Source organism: Eleginops maclovinus, chromosome 22, assembly GCF_036324505.1.
Source record: "Eleginops maclovinus isolate JMC-PN-2008 ecotype Puerto Natales chromosome 22, JC_Emac_rtc_rv5, whole genome shotgun sequence".
NCBI classification, from domain to species: Eukaryota; Metazoa; Chordata; class Actinopteri; order Perciformes; family Eleginopidae; genus Eleginops; species Eleginops maclovinus.
In genome coordinates this window covers 15,174,716-15,192,230 of record NC_086370.1, presented here as the reverse complement: position 1 = coordinate 15,192,230, position 17,515 = coordinate 15,174,716, and the positions used below count along the sequence as shown (strand labels likewise).

The 17,515-nt window shown below is 37.7% G+C and overlaps 2 protein-coding genes across 5 annotated transcripts; one reads left to right on the top strand and one right to left on the bottom strand.

The window, feature by feature from the left end:
• Positions 1-3,521: 3,521 nt before the first annotated feature.
• On the top strand, positions 3,522-12,017 carry hif1an (hypoxia inducible factor 1 subunit alpha inhibitor). Its single transcript, XM_063874655.1, has 8 exons — positions 3,522-3,912; positions 7,176-7,426; positions 7,963-8,111; positions 8,426-8,571; positions 8,864-8,970; positions 9,408-9,471; positions 9,568-9,678; positions 9,993-12,017. Exons 1-8 carry the CDS (start codon positions 3,733-3,735, stop codon positions 10,047-10,049), a joined length of 1,065 nt encoding a protein of 354 aa, XP_063730725.1. The 5' UTR covers positions 3,522-3,732; the 3' UTR covers positions 10,050-12,017.
• A 12-nt stretch (positions 12,018-12,029) lies between these two features.
• Positions 12,030-16,536, bottom strand: cuedc2 (CUE domain containing 2). 4 transcript variants are annotated; one of them, XM_063874660.1, is made up of 9 exons: positions 16,359-16,536; positions 14,987-15,072; positions 14,761-14,904; positions 14,621-14,682; positions 14,405-14,523; positions 14,125-14,292; positions 13,982-14,046; positions 13,834-13,894; positions 12,030-13,744 (listed from the first exon to the last, which is right to left on the bottom strand). In XM_063874660.1, the coding sequence occupies exons 2-9, from the start codon at positions 15,058-15,060 to the stop codon at positions 13,598-13,600; spliced, it is 840 nt and encodes a 279-aa protein (XP_063730730.1). In that variant the 5' UTR covers positions 15,061-15,072; positions 16,359-16,536; the 3' UTR covers positions 12,030-13,597. The 4 variants fall into 4 exon arrangements, with proteins under 4 accessions (XP_063730730.1, XP_063730727.1, XP_063730726.1 ...); XM_063874657.1 differs by having other exon boundaries at positions 14,405-14,526; positions 14,987-15,069; positions 16,359-16,533; XM_063874656.1 differs by having other exon boundaries at positions 14,405-14,526; positions 16,359-16,532.
• Between the last annotated feature and the right edge of the window lie 979 nt (positions 16,537-17,515).

Below are 17,515 nucleotides of genomic sequence, written 5' to 3'. Positions count from 1 at the left end.
GATTTTTAATACAGAATTATAATTAGCCCATGCATTTTGGATTAAACTTAACAAAGACATTCAAAACTGGTTGTTTAGAATGCATTCTTATTTAGAGTTTTTTCTGCAGTTAAGTTTGTGAGTCATGCTGTCATGCTCTGGCTCACTATCAGCAGAAAATTGCTTGCTTATACCCACATGTAAATATAAATCACACAAAGGAAAAAAAACTGCCAACACATCAAGTCAGTTAATGTGTGGGAAAGCCAGACCGAAAAACATGTTTAACTGTTTTTTGTGTTCAGCAGTTTGACACACCTGGAACACTGTTAGCTTGTTCTGCCAGGATCAGTTGTGCATCAGCAGCGGAGATGAAAGAGAGTGCATTGCTCTGGTGGGCAGTACATGAAAATAATAATGTGCTTAACCTGGAGACCTAATGTCAGGTGCTGGACTTGGAGAAGCTAAATATCTCAGCTTCAAAGAGAAAGAGTAAATGAATGGTTATAAAGCCCAAATTGCCACTTACCCTTTACCCTGCTGCACTATAATATCTTAATTTGTCTTTATTGGCAGATTTGTACAACCAGAGGCCACAGTTTGAGTCAAACATCTTAATAATCACCAGCATTATGTCAATTTTTTCCCCTAAAATGAACAAGCACTAGGGAGGAAGGTGAACTGGATCGGGCACACGTAATAATGGTGTGTGAAAAATCACAAAACGTTGATCATAATACATAATTTCCCAGAGAGTGACACGACCTCCGACCGAGGGGTCTGAACTTCCGTCTCTAGGGCTGGCCCTGCCATGTCCAATTTGCCATAACACTTGAGCCCGAAGGTGGCGGAGGGAGAGGGGACACCCCAGAGGAAGAGTGAGGCTTTAAGCTTTCTCATAGAGCATGAAAAATGAATTAAAACTTTTATAGGAACACATATTTTTGATATAAATGTGTACACTTAACTTTATAGTATGAGCATCATTAAAAACAATTATACAATTTGAAATGATGGTGGATGGATGTATGTTTTCCTTTAATTTTTAACTTTTTGTATGAATTACACAGAGGCAGATTTCTCTCAGGTAGCAAGAGATAATACAATCAACAAAAGATGGGAAAACGACTTATAATGCTTCAGAGAATCCTTGACTAATAGGATTTATGGCTTAGGGGTTCTGGACCTACAACACCTACAGGGGCGAGGGTCAGTATGAATGTGAGAGAAAGCCAACACAGATGAATACATATGATTGGGACGTTCTCCATGGCCTCTTGAAATAAAACTCTGTTTTTACATATTTTGCGTCTTTGTGTCGGTTTGCAGTATAACCTCCAGAAACATTAAACGCTTCTACTCATCAGGAAACTGTTTCATTGTAACAGTATCTCCTCAAGAGAGTCTTTGTTTTGACAGCAGTCCATCTGCTGGGGAGAAGGCAGTGTATGTTTGTTGCTATCAGCAGGATTGAGATACAAGCTTCTTGAGGCTCACCGGGGTGGTCAATCTCCTGGCTCTTTCTGCAAAGAATGGGGAGAGGGGAGCATCAGGGGGATCAACTCAGCTCAGCTCACTGATCTGCACAGGAAACACAGAGCATGGGAACCCACCAGGGAGCCAAAACTAGTCCCCACAGTGGAAATCTGCTGATAAAGCCTGAGTGAAGAGAAAACAGAAGATGAATCAGGTTTTTACAAAACAAATCAGGAAATGCTTTTGAGATAAACTCATTTCTGTATATGGCTTGTAAAGATATCACAAAAATGGTAACACCACAGAGAGACAATGATCAAAGTGATTGACAAGATGCACTCCATCGAGTTCAATACCAGCATGACATTGGGAAAACAGAACCAGGCTCCATCAGCTGACCATTTCAGTGAGCAAGGTACAGTGTGAACTGCTATCTCATCAAGAGTTATCAATTCAGTGCTGAGGCAATGATGACCACAGGTAAATATTGACTTTCAGGATTTCAAAACTGTTTGCTTTGTCTTTCAAAAAGAGAGAAAAAGTTACAGGGATGACTTCTAAACATGATCAATGGAAAGATAATGTGTCCTCTTATAAACTTTATCGATGGCATGACTGCATCATGGCGTCCTACTGTAACTCAATGTTGATGAGCACTGATGGAAGCATTCAGACTGAGATTGTCTTTGTAAAAGTATGTATTATCAGCTAAATAAACGGAAATACCGAACATGCGGAATTATCCATCACAGTGTTGCTGTAATCTAATGTTATTGAAACAGTTTTGTAAATCTTATACTTTTGGTCAGTTTTCTCTACTACAATGCATACTTTCAGTCGCTGCCTGTTGCTTCACTCTTGAGTGTAATGTACTGTTCCTTAGGGCTGTAAATGTTTTTCTGACAAAAAAAATGATTAAATATCTTTATTTCCCTGCACATTGTATTGATTTTGTGACGCATTGACAGTAAAAACCAAAGCTTTAAAGATGATTTTCGACATGTCTTGTAATCACAAGGCAGGATGGTGAACTGCGTGCTGTGGGGTTGAGTACAACGAGGGCCCCCTGTGGCTTACTGTGAAGGAAGTCCTCTTGAATTTCACTTCAGGTTAGAGTACTTTATTCCTCAATCTTTCATTAAATGAAATAACTACTTCCACAATTTAAAATAGCATGGTAGTCTGCACGAAAGACTTTAAAAAAAGGAAGCATTATCAACAGAAGCAGAAAAGCATCAAAACTGGAAGAAAAAACACTGTCATTATATTTATTGTTATTTTCATCATGATACTCAAACATTCTTGCAACTAGAATTGGAGCTGATTTCAACGTTTACACTGCTAGGAATTTAACAATGCCTTTTATTTAAAAAATAATAACATCTTTTGTCTAAAGACACTTTTTTCTTTGCTGTCTATTGCAGTCAAAATAATCAGCAGACTGGGCGTCCCTCATCTCGAGTACCAAGCCTTCTGTAAGATACATTTGATGGGATAAAAATGACAGTAACTCCCTCTGAAATGCAGTGCAGGAGGCATATAAATGAAATACTCAAGAAAAGTAAACTTTTTTTGATTTTTTTTTTACTTGAAATGGGATACCACATTTATTGTTCCTATGGGGGAAATGCACTTTGTTACAGCAGCCAAAAAAGAGAAAAAATTATAAACTTATAAGAGAAATTAAACAATATAAAGACCAAATAAAAAAACATATCTATACCCACTGCATGGGCAACACATGGCCTTATTGCACACATCATTTCATAATGAGGTATAGAATTGCATCATATGTAAATATATAGCAATATAAAAAATATAGAATCATATAAAACACATAATTATGATAATTTTAATGTATCACTTGTGATATTTTCTGTTTGATCATACATTTTCAGAAAAATTGCAAGAAAACCTAGTGCAATAGTGCCCCCTGGTGGTGAATAGAAAGTGTTACACCATGAGCATTCTAGCATCCAGTACGTTAGATGTCGCTGTCCCATATTAAAGGCTTAAAACTATCTGAGTGTTTTCCTGATTTCTGAGATTCTCGTCGTTGGCTTTCTGGCTGTCAACACGGAGTGTAAACACCTACACGGAACAGCCTGGGAGAGGGGCTGCTGCAGGACGGCTTTGCTTCATTAATGTAACGGTGAATGGGAAAGCCTGTATGATAGTCTCTGTGGCCTAGCAGGGCAGAGTCCGGAAGACAGGGAGGTGTGTGGGTGTTTCATTGTGAGGAGGACAGAGGCAGGGAACCAGCGCTTGTCCGCGACCATGGCAGCGGCGTCCGTCGCGGAGGCTGATCCGGCGGCCAGCGAAGGCGGACCGGCTTTCACTGGCGTCCAGAGCCGGGACTGGGATGAGTCTCAGCTACGAAAATACTCTTTCCAAACCAAGCCCATCCCCAGACTGTCTCATGCAGACCCCAGAGCAGAGATCCTAATAAACAATGAGGTAAAGCCACTCAGTTAGCTCGCTGAAACTTTAAACACACTGTAGAGATCTGTCAGATTTTCTATAGCATGAGCATACAAAGGGAAACCTTCAGCACAAACCCTAAACATCAGATTATTGGTCAAAAACATTCTTTGGTGTGTAGTATCTCTTTAATAAAGAGGATGTGAAAGTAAAATGTTGCTATACAATTTACAAGTGTATTAACCCTTTCCTGGTTTTGGAGTAGAGCACTTAGTAAAGGCTATTAGAGTAATTCCAGGAAACCAAATCCAGGTAGTATTGTGAACCATAAACCATTTTCTGTTTCTATTTACAAAATAAACCAATACACTGAAAACGAGGAAGATAGTGGGTAGTTAAAATTAGGATACATATAATATAGTATAGATTGTTTTTATTATTATTTAAGCCTGACTTTGCTTTGGGGTTTTTGTTGTTTGGGAATGAGAGAAACATAACACAAGTGCAAAACGTATTGGGGTTTCAAATTCAAAAGTAATCCCTTTGCCAATGTCACATCAGGTAGTGTGACTGGCTGAAACCACCTGCTGAGCGGACATTCTTGTTGCTTAGTCAGAAAAGCCATAGCTTAGTGGGTTATGTCACAAGTCTAACTGTAGGCTATATGAACTCATGTTGATTTCCTCTTACCCATCTCATTTTTTTGTGAAAAAGCAGTAGGTTCATCCATAAACATGACAAATCATCCTAAGAGGCTAGCTGTACTTGACAGGTACAAGGTAGTATTACTCTGTATGAATGATGTCTTTACATTTTGGAGTGGTAGGCTATTTGCCTTTATAAGGAGTGAAAAAGCTTCCTTGACATCCATGAAGGCTTACAATAGGAACACACACCATTTGTTTCACTTGTGGTGACAAACTTCCTCCCATTTCATTCTTTTTTATTCAGTATCAGAGTCAGGTGGAGCGTTTCCCAGGATGGCTTATAACTGTTAAACAAAGACAATAGTTAGCAACACACAAATCTCCGGATAAGGCAAGAACATGGCTTTCATGGACATGCAATACTGGACTATGTGTTGTGACTTGTTATTGTGTCTGTTTAAAAGGAATTGAATATGGGGTTGAATTGTAAGTTAAGTTTGGTGTCTTGGGGTAAATCGGGGTGCCATATTAAGTGTAGATAGGCAATAACATGATGGTGGCAAAAAGCATATTGAAAAATAAAGGGAGAGGCTTCCTGAGGCTGGCTGACTGCTGATAAAAACAGTAGTTATTGATAGTGTTACAGGTATCTTGGTGCCTTTTCTGATTAAGTTGTTGGCTCATGATTGCAGAATGCTAGTGCTGTGCACATCATGTTATTATTTTCATTAATTAACAACCAATTATGTTTGTTGTGATGCAGTAACCTATAAACTTGAATAAAGCAAGTGTTTTTTGAGAAAAATGAAAACAATTAGCCAGGACTTTATTAAAGTGTCTCTTATACAGGTGCACAAAGATGCTAACATAGATAGATTCTGTCTAGATTATCAGAACTGAAGCTTTCTCTTCTGTCTAATGATTCATATTGTACACACAAATAGGAAACAATTGTCATCAAAACTTCCCAAAATGGACCATCTTCTGTATTTTCACTCAGTTTTGGATGATTCATACATTCATTCATTTTAAGATCTTGATAAATGGGTTACAAGAATTACAAAACTCTTATGAAATGTAAACCCACGCACCACATTTGAACTTACAACAAGTGAAGTAAAAACATTTTCCAATTTCAAAAAGACAGAATATGTACGTTAAGGACATTAACTTATTCAGTCCATGTATTTTCCAAAATGTGTTTTTATGTATTGATACCGGTAACTTGGGCTGATTTAACTGGATTTGTGCTTTCGACCTAATTGTATGTTTTTCTTTTCACAATGACGTTCATCATTTGCATTCATATTTCAACAATTGTTATTTCTTAAGTTTTAAAGTGTGCTTTCATGAATTCATTAGGCTGATGTTTAGAAATGAAATGAATGAGTATGAACTGGCAGATGCAGATATGCAGACAAAATATGTGAGGGTGGGCAACACAATCAGTCAGGGAGAATAATATTTTTTTGTTATACAGTAGTGAGCAATTTGAACTAATATTATAAAGGAGTTAAAGTGACAGATAAAACCAAAAGCATGTATGCACTCTTATTTTCCAGTTTTAACACTGATTGGTTTTCCCTAAGTGAAAAGGTCCTTATCAACCAATGTTTTGGCTCTCATTGGTTAGTTCTAAACAATAACTGTGAAACATGAATGAATAGATAACTATATAACACTAAGTTTTAAATAATGTTTGTGTCTAGTTGTAATTTAACAACAAATTACACAGGCCAGAGTGTTTTAAGAACAGCACCGATGTGTCCAAATGTGGCTCGTCCACGTTGCCATATTAGATAACGTTAACTGTTAAAATCACTTGCACCCTTGGGAAACATAAAACGTATTCCTGTGCGCTTCCAATCGTATCCAGGCAGAATCAAGACCTATGATACATTTTAGTTAGCCTGATCCAAAACACACGTAATGCCGATTTTACAAACAGAACAACATTATTTAAGTCTTTAACACCGCAGAGTCCGCGTGCTCTCGGGCAAAAGTGAAGCACCGAGCGGTTGAGATGAAGATAGAGAGGAAGCGTGAGTGCGGTTGATACGGAGTGTGTGTGTGTTTGTGTGCGTGCGCGCATGCGTGTGAGAGAGAGAGAGAGCGAGAGGCAACGCGAGCGCGCCCACCAGTCTACGTTCAGTTAGTCACGTAGCCCTCGGAACTCCGTGTGTGCAATGCCACAGACTGCAGTATCGGACAACGCCGTCAGGTGTTGCGATATATGTGCCTATTTCGCAAAGAAGTTTATTAAAGATAAATATAATTATCAGTAGTAAGCCTACTGTTGTGAAAAAAAGTGTCATCATCAAGATGAAACAAGTGATATTACAAAATGTAAGCGGTGATATTAATGTAACACATCTCTTACTTTAAAATAATTCAATATTGTATTAAAAGTATACATGTATCAACTGTTTGAACCAGATTTAGACAAACACACCGGAATCCCATAATAATGAAAGAAGCAGTCACTTTAAAATCAGTATGGAAAACCAGTGATCCAGCCCTTACAGCAGTGATTTTTCTATAGTGCATTTGCTAGTGTATATGCTAAATCTCATGAAATACACTACACATGGCTTTCTGGAATATTATTGTATTATGTGTGTGTACATTGAAATGTTCTTTGTCTGTTTTCAGGAGCCAGTGGTTTTAACCGACACAAACCTCGTCTATCCAGCACTCAAATGGGACATTGATTATCTCCAGGAGAACATTGGAAACGGCGACTTCTCTGTTTACACTGCACAAAACCACAAATTCCTCTATTATGACGAGAAAAAAATGGCTAACTTTAAGAACTTTGTCCCCAAGTCACAACGGATGGAAATGAAATTCTCTGAATTTGTAGAAAAAATGCATAAAACTGAGGAAATGGGAGGAGAGGAGAGGTAAGTTTTATACACTTTAATTAGAACAAGTGAATTATTTACAGTTTGTTTATATTAACTTCTTTGCTGATGCTTAATCACAACAAAGTTGTCGCTTTGAAGCATAGCCAGCCAAGTGTCAGGAACTAAAAGTGACTGGTGCATGTGTGCGTAACAATAAAGGGCGTTTTTGGAATATAAATTGGCGCAGGAGGATGGAGCAAATGACAAAGCATTTACAGGGGGAAAGAAGCCTGTTACTGTGCCCTGCAGCACACAAACTGATCACTTACTAAAGCTGTTTTGCTTGCTGGCGCTTACAGTGGCTCTTATGTCATGAATTTTACTGTGCACTTCCTCCAATGTCATATTGTTATTCAGGGTTTAAAGACATGTGGTCTGCTGAAATAGAAGTGACATGTAAACAAGCTTATACCCTGCAGACACTTTAAGAGAACTTGTGAAAATGAGCTGTATTGCGACTTGATTCAGGTCTCAAGAGAGAAAAACAAGGTGGCTCATAAATGTTGCATGTGTTTTTTCTTATGCATTTCAAGGGTTTATCTGCAGCAGACCCTGAATGACACAGTCGGGAAGAAGATAGTTGTTGACTTCCTCGGTTTCAACTGGAACTGGATCAACAAGCAGCAAGCCAAGAGAAACTGGGGACAACTGACATCCAACCTGCTGCTCATAGGCATGGAGGGTAAGCGTTCCTACAGGAAGGCAGTGAGATTAGATTAGATATACTTTATTGTTCCAAAATCTGGGAAATTGTTCGGTTACAGCAGCTGTGAACAAGTCATAACACATACATAAAAAGTAAATATGTACATTTCAACTGCAGAACATATACTGTATATCTATAAAGTGTCCATAGAGCTATAAATATATATAATAATTTAGAATAGCCTTTATTAGACCAACCTACTACAGAAAAATATACTCATAGGATACTATACATAATACAAGTTGCACATTGTCTGCTGCATAATTTCTGTTAATATTCTCTCCCCACAGGCAATGTGACACCAGCGCATTATGACGAGCAGCAGAACTTTTTTGCGCAGATCAAAGGCAATAAAAGATGCATTCTCTTCCCTCCGGACCAGTTTGAGTGTCTCTACCCATACCCTGTGCACCACCCCTGTGACAGGCAGAGCCAAGTACGCAGCAGAAACCTCTGGTTTAATGATATGTGAATTTATAACCTAGCATATTTAAAATGTTATGATGTAACCTTCATCTATAGTGGTAGAGATTTTTCACAGTAAAGTCTCATGGAGAATAATGACTGTACTTTGAAGAAAGTAATAGAGATTAATTTGTGGTATTTCAATTGATAATAAAATGCATAAAACTTGATAAACATTATTCAAAAATGAGACTTTTCCTTTCTGCTTTTCCCAAATTTGTTTTAAATTGTTTGTTCACGTTTTTTGTACTTTTCATTTTCAGGTTGATTTTGATAAACCTGATTTTGAGAGGTTTCCGAATTTTAAAAATGTCGTTGGCTATGAGACTGTTGTGGGCCCCGGAGATGTGCTTTACATCCCCATGTATTGGTAAGATCTACTTCTGCATGGCCTTTCTAAAGAAATGATGTATTACTTCGTGGAAAAGTGAGCTCCACCTCGACATCAGATGATTATCTCTAAAGCTTTGACTTTCTGGGATGCACTGCCAGCTGATGTTTATTTAATCTCTCTGTGGTTTCCAGTATGTTATTTTGAACGCCTCAACATGCTCTTAGAAAATGATTCCTCAATGGTTTTATTGCATTTTTTGTTCAGGCTTTTATTGATAGAGATTTATGCAGTCAAATGTAACTATTGTATAATGCAGTTTCCATAAGCTAATGTGGAGCATGGATCCAGAGTGAGTGCAGGGTTTTGGTGTAATTCTATATTATACCCTTTACTGGAAAGATGAACTGCAGGAAAAGTTGATCTTACAGCCAGAGTGTGATTAATGAAGTTGTTTATATTTATCTTCTCCTCAGGTGGCATCACATTGAATCCCTGTTGAATGGTGGAGTGACGATAACTGTAAACTTCTGGTACAAAGTACGTATATTTGAGCCTTTGTCACTTTAACACCTGTGTTATCTTTGCCACTACAGGTTGCTTTATGATCACTCACTTATTTTTTCATTTGTTCAGGGGGCCTCCACACCAAAGAGGATAGAGTACCCTCTGCGAGCTCATCAGAAGGTGGCCATCATGAGAAATATCGAGAAAATGCTGGGAGAAGCACTTGGAGACACACACGAGGTATAAGCACCTCCTGTTATATAGTTTTAACAAACTCTTTTCTATCATCAACTGCATAAGTCACACACTATGGTCCAAAGTCACTTTCTAGAACATCAAATCAGATCCACATTTAGGTCACCTGTTATGAAATTAACATTCATTACATGAAATCCCCGGGGCATGCTGACCCTTCCAGCAACCTAATTACTGTGAATATTTATGGCGTACCTGATTTAGTACAAAGGAAAAATCTATGCATTCTGGGACCATGTAATACATCTGACAATGTGAAGTAGCCTCTCTGAACCAAGAGTCCATTTGTTTTTCTTTAGGTTGGACCTTTACTGAAAACGATGATCAACGGGCGATATGACCAGGATCACAGTTAGAGACACTCTAAAAACTGCTTTGGAAAGCAGCTTTTGTTTGCTGTGTGGAAGTAAAATTGCTGTGTGCGTCAAACACCTTCTGACTTTGGAGCTCCATTGCACAGTGGTCTCCCAGTGCCAACCTACTAATTTAAGGACAATTTCCCTTCTTGAAGAAGCCTTTTGTCCTTGAATAGCAGGCCTAATTTGGCTTGAGTCTAGACACGTTCATGTGGAAAAGTGTCTTTACAGCATTCTCATAATTCAAGTTTTTGTTTTGCTCACCCAGTTGATAAGTTGTATGAGATGGTACCTTTCAAACAACCTCTATACTATAATTACTAGTGGATGAGTCATGGAATATAATAAATAGTGCAAAATTAATTTTCTTATACAAATATAATAACACAGTTGTGGGTTACCTTACAAAGTGTGGAGTGATCATATTGTATTCTCCATCTTTATCACAGCTTTAAAACAGATTTGCTTCAAAGATGACAGGTCTTCAAAACTATTTATCCAGCCATCTCCACGCCTTACTACATGATATTTGGGAAGGGATCTACAAGAATGTTCTGTTTCAGTGAAGACAGCATAGGCACGGTAATAAAACACATGAGAACTCTGACATGAAACTGGGAAGAGTATGATCAAAAAACATGTGTGAGGAAAAAAGGGGCTCGTATATACAGCTGAAAGAATATGTGACTGCTTGCAGCTAAAATGTTTAAGCCGAGCAATGCTGCTTTGTGTTAATTTATGCTCTTGTTTGATTTATTTGACTTTATGAATGTGTTTTTCCGAGTACCAGTAATAGGTGAGGGAACACTGAAAAATAAAAGACACACTGCAATGTTAGTTAGATAGATAGAATCGGAGGATGAAACCCTCTTTATTAGTCACATACATGCACACAGCAGAGCACACACAATGAAATTGGTCCTCATCCTAGTACTAGGAGCAGTGGGCAGCTATTGTGCAGAGAATACATTTAAAAAAAAGTAATTGCAGGCAGTGTTTTCTTGCAAAACTAAGCTTAAAACTGTAGAAGTGTTTAAACTGAACTGCTTACATTTTTAATTTGTGTCTCTTTTCAAAAGACGGAAGTAGCAATGCCATCTGCTTGGATAGGCTTACTGTATGTATTAGCCTTTGCATTTCAACATAATATGCCATCTAGTGGTGAAGTTGTCTAGTTACCTGGTCCATCCACTATACTGCTGCATTACAAATATTCACTATGCTGTATTAAATGCAGCAGATCTAAGATGAAATCTCTTTGCGATGTGTACAAACATTTGATTCCACTTAGAAACCTGTACTTGCTCTTTTGATTTCTGTCGGTTTACAATCCTTTGAAATGCACTTATTCTTGCTTATATGCAACATAACTTAAAAGACTAAAAGCACAAGGGGATAATGGCTGTTTTATTTCCAGGTTAAAAGTGCACTTCAGAACTGTTTAAAGAATGTGCATTAAAAAAGTGTTGTGCTGATTGTGCCAAACCAACATACAACTTAGGAGACAGTATCTCGATATTCAGAAAGCTTTGTCCTCCTGACAATGAAGTGAAATATAAAAAACTCAACATCCATAATTTTAAGAATATATACATTTTCAGGGCTTCATTATTCCCCTTTAAATTGCTAATATTGTGCATATCCTTTTCTTACACCACAAGATCATGAAAAAAGAAATACTTCTTCCCTAAAAAAAGAATTTATGAAGTAAGAGTGATATTTCGTCTCTCCTCTATTGCTTGGTTAACCCTGTTTACTGTGTGCGCATCGCTTAACAATGGCATGGCACAAAATGTTATGACTTGATTTTTTGTATTTTATGCTCATTTGTTTGTTTTCACTCTGGTATTAAACAGCTTTAAAGGTGCGATTGATAAGGGTTCATAGAGACAGCGTGGGTTTTATTGTTCGAACAGATAGTATGTGTTCTCCTTGTTCCCATGAATAAAGTTTGTATTCAAACTTCAACCGAGTCCTGAATGATGTGATCATTTATATACACAAAGCTATGAACTCAAATATATGAGTGAACAATTAAAAAAACACAATCTGAATAATATACAAAAATCAGTATTTATTTACTACAAATTGTGCGTTAGACTTCGACATCTCTCGAAGTGCAGTGTTCAAAATCTGACTGAAGAGCTTCATATTGTTACTAAAGACACGTTTGCTGCAGTTACAGCACATCTTTTCAACACTCAATTGCATTACATCTACCTCTAGAGTAAACCACCAATCAAAAACAATACTTATAGTAATAGTTACAGTGGAACACAAAAAAACAACGGTATATATTTGGAAAAAACAAACACCTGACCAACCCATTTATCCTAATACAACCGACAAGAATACAATTAGAAAACCAATCCTAATAAAAATGTCCACAACCAACAATTACAAGCAAAGCAAAATTCACAACACAAATGAGATGAAAGGATAGAGGACCAACCTCATGTTAACAGACCCTTAAAGCACACAACGGCCCTCTTCACAATAAAAACATGACTGGAGAATTTGCAAATCTAAACAGTTTTACTAAAAATAGAGATAATTCTATTGGATTGAACTTCAAAATCAAGTCCTTCCACAGCATGTTTCGCTTAAAATGTAGCGGGCAACCACAGTCCTCCAAATATGATAGTGCTGTAACAGTTTCTGCACCTCTTGAGAATTGAATTTGTTGTGCTAGAAAATGAATTACCATTTAATCAGGACTTCCTCTTGTTGCGAGCTAGCAGGAGAGCTATTTGTAACAAGGACAATTCAAGGTTGAATGCATCCGCCTCTGAAACACACAACTTCATTTGCCATTAATCTCCTGACTAATTTTGCTCAAATCTGGAACAAATGCATCAAAAACCCAGATGTGTTTTGCAACGTCATCCAGGTAGCCGTTGTTTTGGGTCGGCACTGTACCGAAATTATGGCCTAGGTGAGGAATACTGAAGATAGTCCCTGTACAAATGTTCATTAAAAAGATGTTTCAGAAAATACTCTTTATTTAAAAAACATTTTGTAGCACAACAAATTGTCCCACTCACAAGGATTGACCAAGCTTTTTCCCAGCACTGTATTTCTGCAATGTAAAAATAGAATTTGAAATGAAATTGGCATCAATGACTTGAAATGTCCACAAAAAGCTCTACAGCACCATAAAATCGTATTTACAGGACTGATAAAAGATTCATCTCGACAACATCATGATAATGAATCTATATCAGCTATTAGGAGTGAAGGAAAATACAAATAAAAAGGTCAGTGCAACATCAGACCTGCTGAGATGGCAACAAGTAGATAGGTTAGGCTGTTACACGGGAACACAAGTTACAACATCCTCACCAAAATATCACACATCATTTTAAAAGCTTAACTGAAACACTGATTAATGTTTTAACCAAGGCATATAATGGCAACACCATTTCAAAATAAGCCACTGACACACTTAAATATATATGTTCCTATACTTGGACCAAATGAACTTAATAAATAATAAAAAAGTGTAAACAATATTGTCAGTAGCTGCTCTTACACGGTCGTGCTCGTCATCAATGGAATCTGTACTTTCGTGCGGGCTTCAGGTTGACATACGTCTTCTTCATGTCCTCTTCTTCGTCTTTCTTCACAAGCTGATAGCGCTCTCCTTTTGTGGTTACCACCTGGTTACCGTGGTACCGAACTAGCTTCTTTGGCGCCTGTAAAAAAACCCCCACCAGAATAAGGGTTTTATTGCATGAAACATATATATTATACAGTTTAATTTGAAATATAAAGTAAAATGTACCTCTTTAGGTGGCAAAGGCCGGTGCGTTTTTTTATCCTCATCCCTGTCAACCAACATGTACCTATGGAGAAGAAACATAGTAAAAAAAACAGAAACAAAGAAGTGAGGCCAGCTCTGCTCTCCACAGGACGATAGTAATCTTACTAACTTCTCAAGGATGCTCTCTTTAAGTTTTTGGTCTGCCACTGAGGAAATACTCTTCCCGGGGTTAACCTGAAACAACAGAACACCATCAAATCACACAGCTTAACACACACAGTGGCAGTGTTTCTGTGTGAAGCATTTACTCACGTTAAGAGGACTTGGGCTGAGTTGGACATCGCCCTCTATGATAAGGCGCACAGCTTCCTCAATGTCTCCTTTGGCAATACACAGGGCGCTGCGAGCCTCGGACAGACTGCACTTTGGAAACATTTCCAGCAGATGCTGCTCTTGGGACTCCCATGCAGACACGGGTTGCTGGACATTTACACATACGTATAAGCTTCACTTTACATAAACGCACACAATATCAATCGTAGATCTCTCAAGTTAAATTATATTAAAGGAAATATTGTGCTGAAATGATTACCTTGGCAGTGGCGCCCTCTGTCTCTGTTTTAAGGCACTGCGTTTCTGCTGGTGGAGGTTCATTGGGCAGGGTGGTGAATTTCAATGAAATCTCTTCTGTCTTTGCCTTAGTCTCAACGTCTTCTTCACAGGAAACACATTAAAATCAGCATACCTTAGAATTACTGTAACTGAAAGCGTAATGCATGTATTGAACATAATATATGTATTTTAATACCTGAGGTCCGAGCAGTGGCCAGTTTTGAAGCTAGATTGAACATCATTTCACAGACTTTGACACTGCAAATATGAAACATAATTGTAAGAACAACAAACACTGAAGCTATGTAGTAGAACAAAGTGTGACCGCCTGTTTACCTGTCAATTTCAGCAAAGCCAGGTATGTAAGCTTCTAGCATTTCTGCAAAGTCCTCCACGTCTAAGTTCTCCTCAATACTCTGCTCGGAGCCCAGATCCTCCAGGACTCCAGTGATGTAAGACAGGAGAACATCATCCAGTGTGCTGCATAGAGCGATAAAAAAAATGGGTTATTGTGAGACTGACTTTTTTGTAAGCATGTCACCAAAGCTTGGTAATTGTTTACCTGAGATCTGCATCAGGAATGTAAGCCTGAATAAATTCGTACAGCGCACTGTGGATGATTTTTTGGAGGTCCATTGCGTTCTCCTACTGTGCAATAGAGAAATAGAGGGTCAGTAGTGGTGAAGTTCGGCTACAGAGAGTCATGGCAGTTATAGTGAGAAGTGGCAGTGGTGAAAAAAGTATTCAGATTCTTTGCTTAAAAGTACTAATACAACACAGTAAAAATACTCGAAAGTATTTAGGTACGATTAGGAAAATGTACTTAAGTATTAGAAGTAAAAGTACAAATCTTCTTCAATCTGGAACTTACATTTTTTAATTTTTTTTTACAAAAAGCTTCTTGGCAAAATTGCTGCCAATTTTCTGTTATCCAACCCGTGGTTTAAGTTACTTAAATACAATGTTGGAGGGTTTAATCTATACCAAATAATAATATTTTTTAAAAGTTTTCCAAATTATTGTGTGTCAAAATCATCAAGTTATAAAGTAACTAGTACAACAAATCTGTAAAATAACTGCAGTAGAGTAACAACTACCAACAATTGATTCCAAAATGTAGTAGAGCAGAAGTATAAAGTAGTATAACATATGTAGTTACTTTCCAGCATTGAGCAGCCCTGACAGCAAACTTTAAACAACAGTTATCTTACGTGTAAAAAATATGGCTTAGCTCAGAAAACTTAACATGGAGATGTTAAAAAAGCATTTCTTAAGAAAGCTTGGTGATGAAAGTTTGCTGCCACTGCAACACCTTGCTGTCGCGATAGTGACTTTTACGACCCACCGAACGTTACTTGAACTTCTCATTTGGAGGCTTCGATTCTTCTCAACACAAATCGACAGGCCCACAAACAAGCACAACAAACATTTGAATAGTCGAGGAAACCGCTCATCGCCTTCCAAAATCAAAGTAGGTATTAATGTGACAGTGACCCAACGTTACAATGATAATTATAAATGTAGCTTATAACACCAAACATGTTTTTTACCACACACTCATGTAACTTAAGGTTAGCAACCTTCCTAGTGTTCTTTTTTTGTTGGCCACACGTTACTTGGACATTTAAGATAGTTAGCAGCTAACGTAATGTTTAATAAACAACGAAAAAGCTAAGCTATCAGTTGCTAAAGTTAAACCGTTGCAGGCGTGTGTTATTATCCACCACACACAGCCAATTGTTCCATTCACTGTCATATTTTCTTAACATTATCGTTGTGCATTCATCAATACGGTTACAATACATCATTGACTCCTGTAGGGTAAATAACGGTAGGTTGCTAAGGCTAGTTCTTGTTAGCAACTGCAAGCTAACGCGTTCCATGCTAAACCAACCTCGGTTAATTAGCGCTATACAGGAGCGAGTTAAACTTACTGTGGCAGATATTATAGGGACATGAAGCTCACAGTTCCCCCCGAATGTGTGAAGGGGATGCTGGTCAGTGAGGTGGTTACTGGCTATCCGTGCTGCTGGTTAGCCTGCACGATTCAAAACACTAGCACGTCACATCCTCTGTAAACAGCCTGGTTAACTGCAGCTGTTCGAATGTCTGTGCAGCAGAGTGTGAGGAACTGCCAAGTTATTCTTTAGTAATTGTTTGAAAATTATGTTTTTAACTAATAAGAGTATGTTTTTTGTTCCCTGCACAATTTATACAGGACTTCTTTACAACTGACACAGACCAGACTACCCTCCTGAGTGACTCATGATTAGCAACTACAATTAAAATTCATTTAATCACAGTATTTGAACCCCCCCCCCCCCCAAATTTGCTTTGTTATTCTCCGTTTTGTTTAATTAAAAAGTTGACATCTTTGGATCTTGAGAATAAAGGATGTCACATTAGGCTCTTGGAAGTACTCTTTATTAATTAACCAACTCGGTAAGTAAATAAGTTTTGGTTGCTGCTATTTGTTTCATATTTTTTGCAAAGATTATCACTCTTAAAACACTTTTTTTAATCCCCAAATTTACTACCAATTGTGCATTAGTTGTCCTTATTTCAGTTTAATCTTTAATGCTAAAACCTTTAAAACATAGCTATTGTACGTGAAGTTTTAGGGCAACAAAAACTGGATCTAAGTATAAACCTATTTTTCTCTTTGCTTTGGTTAAAATGCCGGACTCAAAAACAAACAAAGTTAAATCCAATAGGTTAAAGGATCTCTACACTATTGAGTAAGTCTTTGATACATTCTACTGCTTCTCAATAAAAGCTGCTACAGAAACATATATTAATGACTCTAATATGTTACCATCTGTTTCATGCTATTAAATGAATAAACAGCAAACATGTTTGATAAAGTATTTTCTTCTTAACGTGAAACTTTCTGTGACCCACCTTTCCTGACTCAGTGTCTGAACACTGGTCTAGCCTTCATTAGGCCGGTAAATAGTCTACTCTCACTTGGACTTTATCTTATATCTTTTGCCAGAACCATACATAGTTGATGATCAAGGTGTTATCTGAGGCAACATCAATGATGTCATCAGATCCTGCTCTCAGTTACCTGCGCCTGTGTTGGTATTAT